The sequence below is a fragment of the Rhamphochromis sp. 'chilingali' genome, assembly GCF_963969265.1.
Source record: "Rhamphochromis sp. 'chilingali' genome assembly, chromosome: 15".
Taxonomy (NCBI): domain Eukaryota; kingdom Metazoa; phylum Chordata; class Actinopteri; order Cichliformes; family Cichlidae; genus Rhamphochromis; species Rhamphochromis sp. 'chilingali'.
In genome coordinates, this window is record NC_137942.1 from 2,638,403 (window position 1) to 2,650,675 (window position 12,273).

At 41.0% G+C, this 12,273-nt stretch overlaps 1 protein-coding gene and 2 long non-coding RNA genes across 4 annotated transcripts in view; 2 read left to right on the forward strand and 1 right to left on the reverse strand.

Moving 5' to 3' along the window:
• Nucleotides 1-4,373: 4,373 nt before the first annotated feature.
• LOC308411315 lies at nucleotides 4,374-5,284 on the forward strand. The gene is made up of 2 exons (XR_013974363.1): nucleotides 4,374-4,511; nucleotides 5,118-5,284. It is a non-coding gene; the product is annotated as an uncharacterized lncRNA (long non-coding RNA).
• A 491-nt stretch (nucleotides 5,285-5,775) lies between these two features.
• LOC308411316 lies at nucleotides 5,776-6,715 on the reverse strand. Its single transcript, XR_013974364.1, has 2 exons — nucleotides 6,579-6,715; nucleotides 5,776-6,022 (listed from the first exon to the last, which is right to left on the reverse strand). It is a non-coding gene; the product is annotated as an uncharacterized lncRNA (long non-coding RNA).
• Nucleotides 6,716-7,904: 1,189 nt separating this feature from the next.
• The window catches only part of tmem104 (transmembrane protein 104), a 75,967-nt gene continuing 71,598 nt past the window's right edge, over nucleotides 7,905-12,273 (forward strand). For both annotated transcript variants that reach the window (XM_080904753.1, XM_080904754.1), the window contains exons 1-3: nucleotides 7,905-8,147; nucleotides 8,776-8,849; nucleotides 11,067-11,188. In XM_080904753.1, coding sequence (XP_080760879.1) covers nucleotides 8,805-8,849; nucleotides 11,067-11,188 — 167 coding nt within the window. In that variant the 5' untranslated portion in view covers nucleotides 7,905-8,147; nucleotides 8,776-8,804. The remainder of the gene's footprint in view (nucleotides 8,148-8,775; nucleotides 8,850-11,066; nucleotides 11,189-12,273) is intronic.

A 12,273-nucleotide genomic window follows, 5' to 3' on the forward strand; every position in this document is an offset into this window, starting at 1 on the left:
CAGCTGGAAGGATGTTTGTGCTTAGGAGTACTCAATCTCAAGGTCATTGTACTGACTGACAACCTTTCCACTCCCACCTGGTCTGATAATGAGATCTCGTGTTTACTTTTTGCTTCGGCTCCCAGCCAACAATACTGATGCACAAAGGCCATTTGATTTAATATACTGGTGTCATCCATGCTATTATATTCTGTTTAATACAAGCGGCTTCACAGCGTAAGACAGTTTACTCAGACTATGGTAGGCAAACTGCCATGGCTGCTCTAAAGACTCTAGCTTGTCTTTCTTTAACTGGTGAGCTGTAAGATTAAATGGATTCTGATATTGGTAAAAATGGTAAATGGTCTGTATTTGGATAGGGCTTTACTTAGTTCCTAAGGACCCCAAAGCGCTTTACACTACATTCAGTCATTTTGTTTTGCCCAAGGACACAACGACCGAGACTGTTGCAGCCGGGGCTCGAACCGGCAATCTTCTGATTACAAAACGAACTGCCAACTCTTGAGCCACGATCGCCCCGTGTTATGAAACTCTTTCTGAGATATTGTTGGATTATATGAAGTTTGAGGTGTTTGCACTGTTCATATGGATTTCTTCTTCCTAGCAGGGTTTTCCAGTTGTTAATCTGTTAAAAACATTGATAACAGCAGTGAAAGAAACAAAACTTCTCCTTGTATTGACACATTGTAATCCACAGTTTTTTAAAACAAACAAAGACAGATCCTACTACCATCCATGTTTATTATAAATTTGTCCTTAGACACATTCTAAAGATGGACCCAACATACAGTGGTTGTGCTCCCGGTTGCAGATTTTATTGGTATTTTCTGCAGATAATGTCACTCAGTCTCCACTCAGAGCTGGTCTCAGTACGCGCACTGCACTGGTCTCCCGCCTCACTATAAGAGAAGAGGCTGTCATTAGTCAGGTCGCCACCATCTGTGGCCTCACCTGCCTACTGCCCCCTTGAGCTCACTGCACCATCCCTCCCCTGCAGCAGGGACCACACCTCCACCACACACGTATAAACCCACGTGTGTAAACCCTTCTGGTGTCACTCAAACCTCGGTGAAAAATGCCTTAAACGTTACAAACTGCCAGACTCAGTGAAATAATTCTCCTTTAGCTTTTGTGCATTTGCATATTTCTGGTATTGTTATCATCATGATTCCACTTGGCAGGAGTTACATGTGTTTACGCTGAGAAATTATTGCATTTACTCCCATTTTATTCATACTAAAAATAACCAAACAACTGACTGATTAAATGGTAAAATGAGTTCTGGTGAAAAATCTTTGAACAGATGAAATCACATGAACTTGTATATATGACTCTTTTACTTCTGATTATTTATTTCTTCCATTTCCTATACAGAGTCTAATGAAGCTGATGAGAAAGTCCAGGTGAAATCACAGGACGAGGACCTTGGTCGTGCCTGTGAGCTGCTGACATGAACTGAAAGCAGCTCGAAAACAAGAAGAAAGACGAGACAAAGACAATGAATGTGTTAATCTTTATAATTATCAATTTTGATTATTCTTCATAAAAAATATGTATTTTTGTGCCTTTTTGTTTGCCATCCACTTAACCAAGTTTTTGTCACATGACAGCAGTCTAACCACATGTTCAGCCCTCCTTGTCCTGGCCACCTCCTCCACCTCTACTGCAGGGACCACCAAAGCAGCTGAGAGAAATAATCTCTCCAGTGTGTGCTGCGTCTGCCCCGGGATCTCCTCCCAGTTGCACATGCCTGAAAAACTTCACCTAAAAGGAGCACAGGAGGCATTCTTATCAGATGCCCGAGCCACCGAGGAGCGTTGGCACTACTCTCTGATACTTAAATTCCTCCCTGGGTCTGGGAAGAGTTGCTGCCCTGACACTACATCCTCTGACCTTGGCCTCAGACTTGGAGGCGCCAATTCTCATTCCTGTTGTTTAACATATGGTTGCAGACGGCCCCAAAGTAATCCCGGGGTCCCCCAATTCTCATACACTCTCAGATTCGCACTGTATCTGTTTTTATGGGCTATTTGTTGCTTTTATTATTTTATTAACCATGGCTAAAGCTTCAAATGAGGTCAGGTTGTTTGCACTTAATGCCTGATTGCCAAAAGCCACGGGGTCAGACTGCTCTAACTGCTCACGGCTCGTTATGAAGTCAGTGAGAAGGGATGTCTGATGTGGTAATCTCAGGCACAGAAGCCCCACCCACCTGCCGTCTGACGAGCATCCAATGTGAAAAAGGGAGGAGGTGCTGAGGCATGCTACTGCGTGTTTGCACCACCACAGTGAGTGTCACGTGAAATTCTCAGACTTAAACCTGGAACTGAATCTTAAACAGACCACAGACAAATATCAAAGTTAGTCATCAGTAACTTGTAAACTCTTCTCAGTTTCTTTTTTTGTTTGTTTCTGTCATCAATCTTTTTCTTATGCTTCCATCTTCAAGCTTATGGGTTTTTTGTACTTTCAACCAAATAAATGCTCACTCTTTGTTGGTTTGAATCCGCCCACATGTCACTCTCATTTCAATAAGGCTAAGCAGAGGTTATCAACTTGATAACTTAACCCAGGTTTTGATAACTTTCCCAGATGAATGTGCCTGATCCCATCGGTGGATCACTGACTTCCTGACGGACAGGAAGCAGCATGTGAGGCTGGGAAAGAATGTCTCGGACTCCCGGACCATCAGCACCGGCTCCCCTCAGGGCTGTGTTCTTTCTCCTCTGCTCTTCTCCCTGTACACCAACTGCTGCACCTCCACCCACCAGTCTGTCAAGCTAATCAAGTTTGCAGATGACACCACCGTTATTGGACTCATCTCGGACGGGGACGAGTCTGCCTACAGGAGGGAGGTTGAACGTCTGGTGTCCTGGTGCAGCCACAACAACCTGGTGCTGAATGCCCAGAAGACAGTGGAGATTATTGTGGACTTCAGGAAGGACACAGCCCCACTCCCCCATCATCCTGACTGACACCCCCATCACCTCTGTGGACTCATTCCGCTTCCTGGATACCACCATCACCCAGGACCTGAAGTGGGAGCCCACCATCACCTCCGTCATCAAGAAAGCCCAGCAGAGGATGTACTTCCTGAGGCAGCTGAAGAAATTCAACCTGCCAACACGGACGATGATGCAATTCTACACCGCAATCATCGAGTCCATCCTCACCTCCTCCATCACCGTGTGGTACGCTGGAGCCACTATCAGGGACAAACAGAGACTGCAGCGTGTTGTGCGCTCTGCTGAGAAGGTGATTGGCTGCAGACTCCCATCTCTGCAGGACCTGTACACCTCCAGGACACTGGGGCGTGCAGCTCGGATCTCAGCTGACCCTTCTCACCCTGGACACAGTCTGTTTGACCTGCTCCCCTCAGGCAGGAGGCTCCGGTCCATTCGCACCAGAACCTCTCGCCATAAGAACAGTTTCTTCCCCTCTGCTGTTGGACACATGAACAATAACCGTATGACTGTTCCCACCACTAACACATGACCCTACGCTGTGTTCACTGCATCATTCCATGTTTGCACTGATCACCACCTGCACTCATGTATATATCTATCTAGTTAGCACTTTCAATTTTAATTTTTATGTTTATTTAAGTGTTATCTGACAGTATGTTTGCACTAAGTACCGCAGCAATTTCCTAATGTTGTAAACCTGCTCAACATTTGGCAATAAAACCCTTTCTGATTCTGATTCAGGGTTAATCAGTTTAGTGCTCACATGGTTGGAGCTGAGAGCAGCTGACCAATCAGAAACACAGATGAGCCCACTGGCGGCGCATTGACTTTATAAAGCAAATTAAAACTACAATATTAGAAAATATCAAGAGATTAAACACATATAACACACTGAAAGCAGTTAAAGCTGCAGCAGTGTGTGTGTGTGTGTGTGTGTGTGTGTGTGTGTGTGTGTGTGTGTGTGTGTGTGCGTGCGTGTTTCCAAAGCTCTGTGGGAGTGTGCAGTCACGATTGTACAATGAGTGTGAATTTTAAATGCTTTGGTCAGCAGTATGGAAAAGACTTGTATGGGCAGAAATCTGTGCCATCAGAAACTGAATTTGAATAAGTTCAATTTGAATTTGAATTGCTCAGATTGAATCTGAATTGTAACTTGAATAAATGCTTTTGAAAACTGAATTTGAATTAGTCTAATTTGAAATTGAATTTATGGTTTGAAAATGATCATCACTAAATTGAAATTGAATTTATATTTTGAAAATGAATTGATTTGCTTTGAAACTGCATTTTATCCTTTAAAAATTCAGCTCTCGAATAATTTCAGTTTCACTTCTCACCATTCAGTTTCAGTTCTACAATTCAATTTCAGTTCCAAAATTCAGTTTTTTGGAACTTACATCCGGTTCCGGTTCAAGCACTGATTAATAGAACTACGTTTTACTAGCGGACCGAAAGTGTTACTGACGGGAATCTACAGCGTCTTGAGCTGAATTAAGACTTCAGAAGTCATTCGTCATGTCGAATGACCAGCGGATAAACTCTCAGGTTGGTAATAAATGTATTACATGTATAAGAACAAGCGTCATGTTAACAAAAGATAGCCGTAAGGTAACTGTTATGCTTATTGTAGCTGCTAGCTAAAAACGCTAATTTAGCGTAGTTTGCCCTGAATTCAGCTTTGACAACAAATATGATCGACTGTTTCTAGTAGAATTCCAAAGTTGTCATCTTGGACCCTCTCAGAGTGCCCCTCTGTATGCTTGCAGAGACCCCTACAGTAGGGAAACATGCAAAACAGTGTCCAAACCTTTGTGTTTTAGCTTTATTTATGTCTTACACAGCATCCCAACTCTTTAGCTAACTTAATAACTTTAGCTAAAGTGAATAGTTAGTCTAATTCATTAGTGCAGCATTACTGGATCATCTCTGTTTGAAGTGATATAATGTGATATACAACTATCACTGAAACAGCAAACTTTGTAAATAAGCAAACAACACTTCTCATTCTCTAAACGTTTGGCCACAGCTGTAGATTACACTATCAGTGCTTGTTCACTCTTGACAATAATTACATTTCTAAATTCTCTTTGTGCATTTACAGGTAAACAATATCTAATATTTTATTTAAATGACTGCTTTGTCTTTGAAAAGGGTGAAGAGCCTGAGGCCGGTGACAGTCCAGTTCTACTCTAAGTACATCCTTACAGTGGCTCACAGGACAAGGCCACATTCCTGTCCTGCCAGAAGAGAAGACAAACTTCAGAGTCTTCATGCAGTTCAACCACACCTGTCATATTCCATATGACAGGGGTCTCAAACTCCAGTCCTCAAGGGTGGACTGGAGTCATGCAACTTTTCCATGCCCTCGAGGACTGGAGTTTGAGACCCCTGCCGTATGGTGTTCATGCTGTTTTCTACCCCACAGTTACAGCATGTCTGACTGCCTGTTCAGCATATGCAAAAATATATGAGTTTAAGCATGTGATGACTAAGGCCTTCCATTATGGTGTTTGTCATCACATGTCACAGACATCTGGATGATCATTTGGAATAAACTAAAAACTTGTTACTTCATCTTTTATCTTTATTATTATTATTATTGTTGTTCTTATTTTACACTTTTCATGGTTAGGCATTAGGTTTATTTGTAGTAGTCCTTTCCAACGTCTTTCCCTCTTCCATGTTACTGTGTCAGCTTGTCAGCATCTATTTGGGTTTGGAAGTGGAACAGAAAGTCAGGAAATCCAAAGTGCCATTAAAACCAGAAGAGGTTCTTATATTTCAGAAGAAGGGATTAATTCAAAAGAAATGACCTCAATGCCATATTTTATTTAGGAACACTAGAGAGCACTTTGCAAAATAACACATTCTTATAATTTCACCCTCAGATGAGCCAAGCTACGACTGTCAGGGAATGTGATGTAGGTACAGAGCATATGAGAGTGGTTAAGTTAATGTCTCTTGTCTAGATGAAGGCACAATAGGGATCAATGGCAAGGCGTAGAGATTCAGTATCTTCAGTCTTCAGTGGACACTCCATTTCTGGCACAAAACACCTGTAAAAGATGGTCGATTTAGGAGGTGACCCGACAACTTCAGCCTGTCAAACATAGTAATGGAGCAGCATGTTTAAAAAATATATCTAATTAAGCATGCACTCAGTACCCTAAGAATTATTATGGTAGTTAAACACAGTGATAGTTGTATATCATATTATATCACTTCAAACAGAGGTGATCCAGTAATGCTGCACTAATGAATTAGACTAACTATTCACTTTAGCTAAAGTTATTAAGTTAGCTAAAGAGTTGGGATGCTGTGTAAGACATAAATAAAGCTAAAACACAAAGGTTTGGACACTGTTTTGCATGTTTCCCTACTGTAGGGGTCTCTGCAAGCATACAGAGGGGCACTCTGAGAGGGTCCAAGATGACAACTTTGGAATTCTACTAGAAACAGTCGATCATATTTGTTGTCAAAGCTGAATTCAGGGCAAACTACGCTAAATTAGCGTTTTTAGCTAGCAGCTACAATAAGCATAACAGTTACCTTACGGCTATCTTTTGTTAACATGACGCTTGTTCTTATACATGTAATACATTTATTACCAACCTGAGAGTTTATCCGCTGGTCATTCGACATGACGAATGACTTCTGAAGTCTTAATTCAGCTCAAGACGCTGTAGATTCCCGTCAGTAACACTTTCGGTCCGCTAGTAAAACGTAGTTCTATTAATCAGTGCTTGAACCGGAACCGGATGTAAGTTCCAAAAAACTGAATTTTGGAACTGAAATTGAATTGTAGAACGGAAACTGAATGGTGAGAAGTGAAACTGAAATTATTCGAGAGCTGAATTTTTAAAGGATAAAATGCAGTTTCAAAGCAAATCAATTCATTTTCAAAATATAAATTCAATTTCAATTTAGTGATGATCATTTTCAAACCATAAATTCAATTTCAAATTAGACTAATTCAAATTCAGTTTTCAAAAGCATTTATTCAAGTTACAATTCAGATTCAATCGGAGCAATTCAAATTCAAATTGAACTTATTCAAATTCAGTTTCTGATGGCACAGATTTCTGCCCATAGACTTGAGCTACAATATTAATAAAATCTATCATATTGCTGGAAGGGAAGCTGGCTGTAGTTTAACAGACTTATCAGAATCACAGCTCGATTGTTAAGACACAGGAGGACCTGAAGGATTACAACCGTTTTTCATTGAACACCTCTGCAGCTGAGGGTGTGTTTAAATGCCTGAGAGGGAAGTACCGGTTCAGCTCAGTTTGTGGACTGAAATAACGTAAAAACAACTGTGTCAGGCGACACGTTTATAAACTCATCTCCAGTAAATGTGATTATTATAGAAGGGCGCTGGTTCATGCTGGCATCCGTGGTAATTTTGCACCAAATCTCACTTGTCTGATGCCAGAATTGTAAACGCCAATAAAAGAAGGATTTCATTCACTGGGATTTCAGTGTGAGCCCAAGACCCAGGGACTCTGCTTTATTATGGCACAGACAGGTATGCCATATGTCATATGACATGTACACGTGTACATGCCGCTAGAAGGGTCGTTCATATTGATAACCCTGACAGTCCGAAAAGGCGGGTAATAAATTGTGGCTAATTCAAATAGACAAATTTATCAAATGTATTTGTAAAACGCGAGGCAGAATAAGCTAAAGGTTACCATAAAAAATAAATATAATTAATATGTGATATTAAACTCTAAAACATGGAGTCAAATTTCAACCGTGATTTTACAGTAGGGTCGTCAAGTTAACGATTATAAGATGGGGCAAAATGTTCAAAATAAAAGCTTTCTTTGGTCAGCCAACGGGCTGCCTTGCAACTAGGGTAAACAAGCCTTTACTTTGAAAATCAGTAACGGAAATGTGTGCTTGCGTCAGAGGTAGTTTTATTTGACCAGCTGAGGTGCTGGTTCGGTTAGTTTACTGCTGAAGTTAGCGCCGTGTTAGAGACGTATTTCTTTGTGGAAATGTGTTTTTATTTCCCGCTTTACACCGACTTCCAGGCTGCCACATAAAGGCGAACCAGTCCGTGCTGGCTGAACTGGAAAAGTGAGCTTTTTTCGGCTAGTGAGTGAGGATTTGGTCCCGAGCATCCTGCTAGCTTAGCAGCTAAGTTAGCAACACAAACCAGAGAGGAGGGAGGTGAGCAGTGTTTACTTTCATTTCCAGTAATGACAGCTCTGTGGCAGCTCGATATCTGCAGGATAACTTGATGAATTTATCTATTTTTATTAGTAATTATTTTATGCTGTTATTCAAACGTGATAGATGTGCTAGTCTGACGTTATACTTCCCGAATGAGCGGTTGCCATGCAAATGTCAGCTCTCTGAAGTTACATAAACTCAACTAAATGAAGGCAAAGTGGCCAGCGAAGATACACATACTTAACGTTTAGTAGGTCATATTTGTGGCCATGGCTCAAAGGAACTATGGCAGTACAGTTTTTGTCACTGACAGCTGGAAGAAGACATGTGACACTGAACACAAACCTTCAGATTTAACGCGTCATATTTCTGCCGAATTAAAGAGCAGCTCCTAAAAGTTAATTAATGTCCCAGGTTGGATTTTGTGCATGTACTTCATGGAAATGTTAAGGTAAATGCTAAATTACACGATAAGTTACCGGGTTTTTGTTTCCATGCAAGTAAGAAAAGATTTAGCACTTCGAATGACACTCCCCCTGAAACTTAAGAAAAGATAATTGTTATCATCATGGCAGTAACGCAACAGGCTTCATAAGCTACCTGACTGCTTTTTCTTTCTGTCCAGGTGAGAGGTGAGAACCAGGGTCACCGACCATGGCAGGTGGGATTACAGACACAGGAGAGCCCTACTCTCCATTTGTAAGTTTCCAGCATGCAGGAGTTATCTCCCAGTCTCTCTTTGAATATTTAAAACACTCCCTTGCTGGTTTAAAACAGCCTCTCCTACTAAAGCACACTGTTACGAACACATGAAAGGGCGTTTAATGTTCAGCACATTATGACCTCTAAAGGCTGCCACACTGTGCTGCTTTTGGTTGTAATTTGTAGTTTAAAGGAAACAAAGGACGGTGTGTTAGTCACAGCTTTCCTGTCAATGAAAAGAGGAAAATCGAAGGAAATTGTTTGACTTCCAAGCGTGGCTGTGCTCTCGTCACTTCTGTCCCAAAGCAGCTGATGCATTTAGTCACTAAAGGAGCTAAGAGATGGTGCTGGTTGTGAGGACACCTAAACACAAAATCAGTGCTGATAGTTTAATTTAATTAAAAGTGTTTTCAAAGAAAGAGTAACACAGCAGCTATGTGACGGCCAGGGAATGATTTACTTGACCTGGATAGAAAATTAGAGGACATTAGTGTGTGATGGTGTCACTGTAGGAACCAAAGACTGGAAAGCAATGATCTTTCAAATTTTAGAAGAATTAGCTTTAAATCAAATCAAATCAAATCACTTTTATTGTCACATCACATGTGCAGGCACACTGGCACAGCACATGCGAGTGAAATTCTTGTGTGCGAGCCCCACAAGCAACAGAGATGTGCAAACACAACAACACAAACGAGCAAAATACAAGAATGGCCAACCTGAAACTAATAAATATATGTACAATATATAATAGTGTATGCATTTCTGGATGTGTATACTAAATATTTTCCTACGTGTGTGTGTGTGTGTGTGTGTGTGTGTGTGTGTGTGTGTGTGTGTATACACACATTTTTACAAATTAAATAGTAAAAAAAAAATAATAATAATAATTATAAAATATACAGAGTTGAATATGTGCAAAACAAGTGGCAAAAAAAATAGCAGATTGAAACTGCTGAGGTTAAAATCCCGATTAAAAAGCCGCAGCTGTCGTCTTTGTCAGAGCTCCTTTTAAGGTCAGGCACATGCTTAACCACCTGACTGGCCTCTTTGAAAATGCTGTAGTTGCAGTATTGTTGCTTTATTGCCAACCTTGGAACTTGTTTGAACAAAGCTCTTCGAAGCAGAGAGGGTTAAAAATAAGATTGAACCCCTGACATTCAGAAACCCGGAACCCTGTGAGCTGAACAACCACGTTAAATACTTCATAAAGTTAGGACACGTCTGTGTCAAGTTGCCTCAGAAATGTATCCATGTTACTTTTAGGATCGACTGTTGTGCTTCCTTATTATCAGGCTTTCCTAAAAGCTCTCTGAAAAGTCTTCAGTTGATTGAAAATACCACAGTGAGAGTACTAGCTTCACTCTCAGACTGCAGGCTTGTAGTTATATTTACTAGTTGTTGTTCATGTTCACTGTATGCAACGTTTTTCTCCCCCCTTTGGTTGATCCTGCTTCTACTGGCTGTCTCTTGATATTAAAATAGAGTTCTTCCTCTCCACAGTCACCAAGTGCTGCTCGCAGGGGATCATTTCATTTTTTTGGTTCTCTCTCTAATTTTCTTACAAACGAAGGGTCTTGAGATGACTTTTAGTGAAAATAGCTGATGAAGTCTGCTTGTAAAAATAAGTTTTGTGTGTGAAAGTGCAATGATAAATAAAGAGGAAGCTTAAAAGATCCTTCTACGTCCTCTTTTCTTTTGTCACGTCAGGCGTCTTTACTCAGTTCGACAGCTCAGTACATACCCTGACTTTGCTTACTTCAGCATGACTTTGCCACAAAGAGTCAGCTCTGCTGGTCAGATGATTTTCTGTTTTTGTTTTTTTTTTTCTTTTTCCAGGAAGTAAAAGCCTTGAATGATTAAAGCACTCAGCTATCCGATAGTGTAAGTGCTGCCCAATTAAGCCCTACTGTCTCCCTTGGCACTGGCCCATTCTTCCACCCAAGTAGCTTGATCTGTATCAGCCCGGGTGCCAAGGAGCACCTGATACTGTGGTGCCTGAGGATTTGCACTTGAGGAAAAAGGCTTTTAGTAAATCATTAATAGTTTCTAATAATATTTTCTAATATTATTATACAATAGTAAAAAATATTGGATGTCTGTGGAGAGATGGGGTCAGCAGAGGTGAAATGAAAAGCTTGTGCGGTGATAAATGTTAATATTTATCAGGAGCACGCCTGTGCATGTCTTTACCTCCCGTGGTTTCCTCTCCAGGTGGGGCTGGTGTACATGTTCAACCTGATTGTGGGGACCGGAGCTCTGACGATGCCCAAAGCCTTCGCTCAAGCTGGGTGGGTGGTCAGCTTGGCCCTCATCATCTTTTTAGGATTTATGAGGTGAGTGTTGCTCTGATCCAAACTTAGTTAAATAATAATAGTCATTGACTTCCACCTCTGCCTTTTTTTTCCTGTCTGGGATACACAGGTAAACGTGGGTTTCTTTCTTTGGTTGATATTTGCCACCCAGTAGGCCTTCTTTTACTTCCTCTTTCACTAATAACACGGCACATTTTAAAAACTCTATTGTGTCCAGGTTACTTTCTGTTAGGACTGCATGATTATGCCGGGTGTGATTTGTTCGTGGTTAACATCGCTGGCCCTGAATCTGAAGGATTGAGCTGCTTCCAGGAACGAGCTCTCGATTTGTTTCTTGTCTGGTGTTTGTATCGTCTTTTAATGTAGCGTTACAGGTTCAGACTGTTTACTGGAAACATAAAACTGCACGGTGCAGGGAGGAGCTGTGATTGGCACATGCAGGCACATCACCAGGTGGAGATTTAAAGACAGATTGATAGCACTCACCTTCAGTCAGTTATCTTGATTTAACTGAGACAAGCCAAAATTGTAATCAAGTGAAATTGTGCAGCCCTGTTTTCGTTTTTTAAATATATCTTCCATTTACAGATGTAGCCTAAACATCTCAGATGCGTGTTGGTATTTAAGTTTAAGAGAGAGAGGCTTGTAGCTGAAATATGAGAAGTGCTCATTCAAATGACTTCATGACACTGGACTTCCTTTGGTCCCTATCAGTGAACCCACAGCGAGAAGCAGCAATGTTTATTAAAGACATGCTCAGGCGCTGAAATTATTCAGGCTTTATTGGCACACTATGTGCAGGGTCAGTTATGTCGAGTTTTCAAATGAACATTTCTTTTGTAGTTCTGAGTGTTTCTTGCCAAATTTTACCCCTAAAATCAGATTATTATGTAGAAAAATATCTGATTTAAGAAATATATAAAGACTATTTAATTAACAAAAGTGTCGTGGCGTGGAGCACAGATTGCTTCAGTGGTTGTTGGTGGTAACTCAGGGATCTGAAGTTTATTTGAGAAAGGATGGAGCTTTCATAGTTCAGCACGCTGGACCTGGATGTGTAGCTTCTGGTGCCAACTAGCCTCCGGTTAGCTGGAATTAGGAAGTGA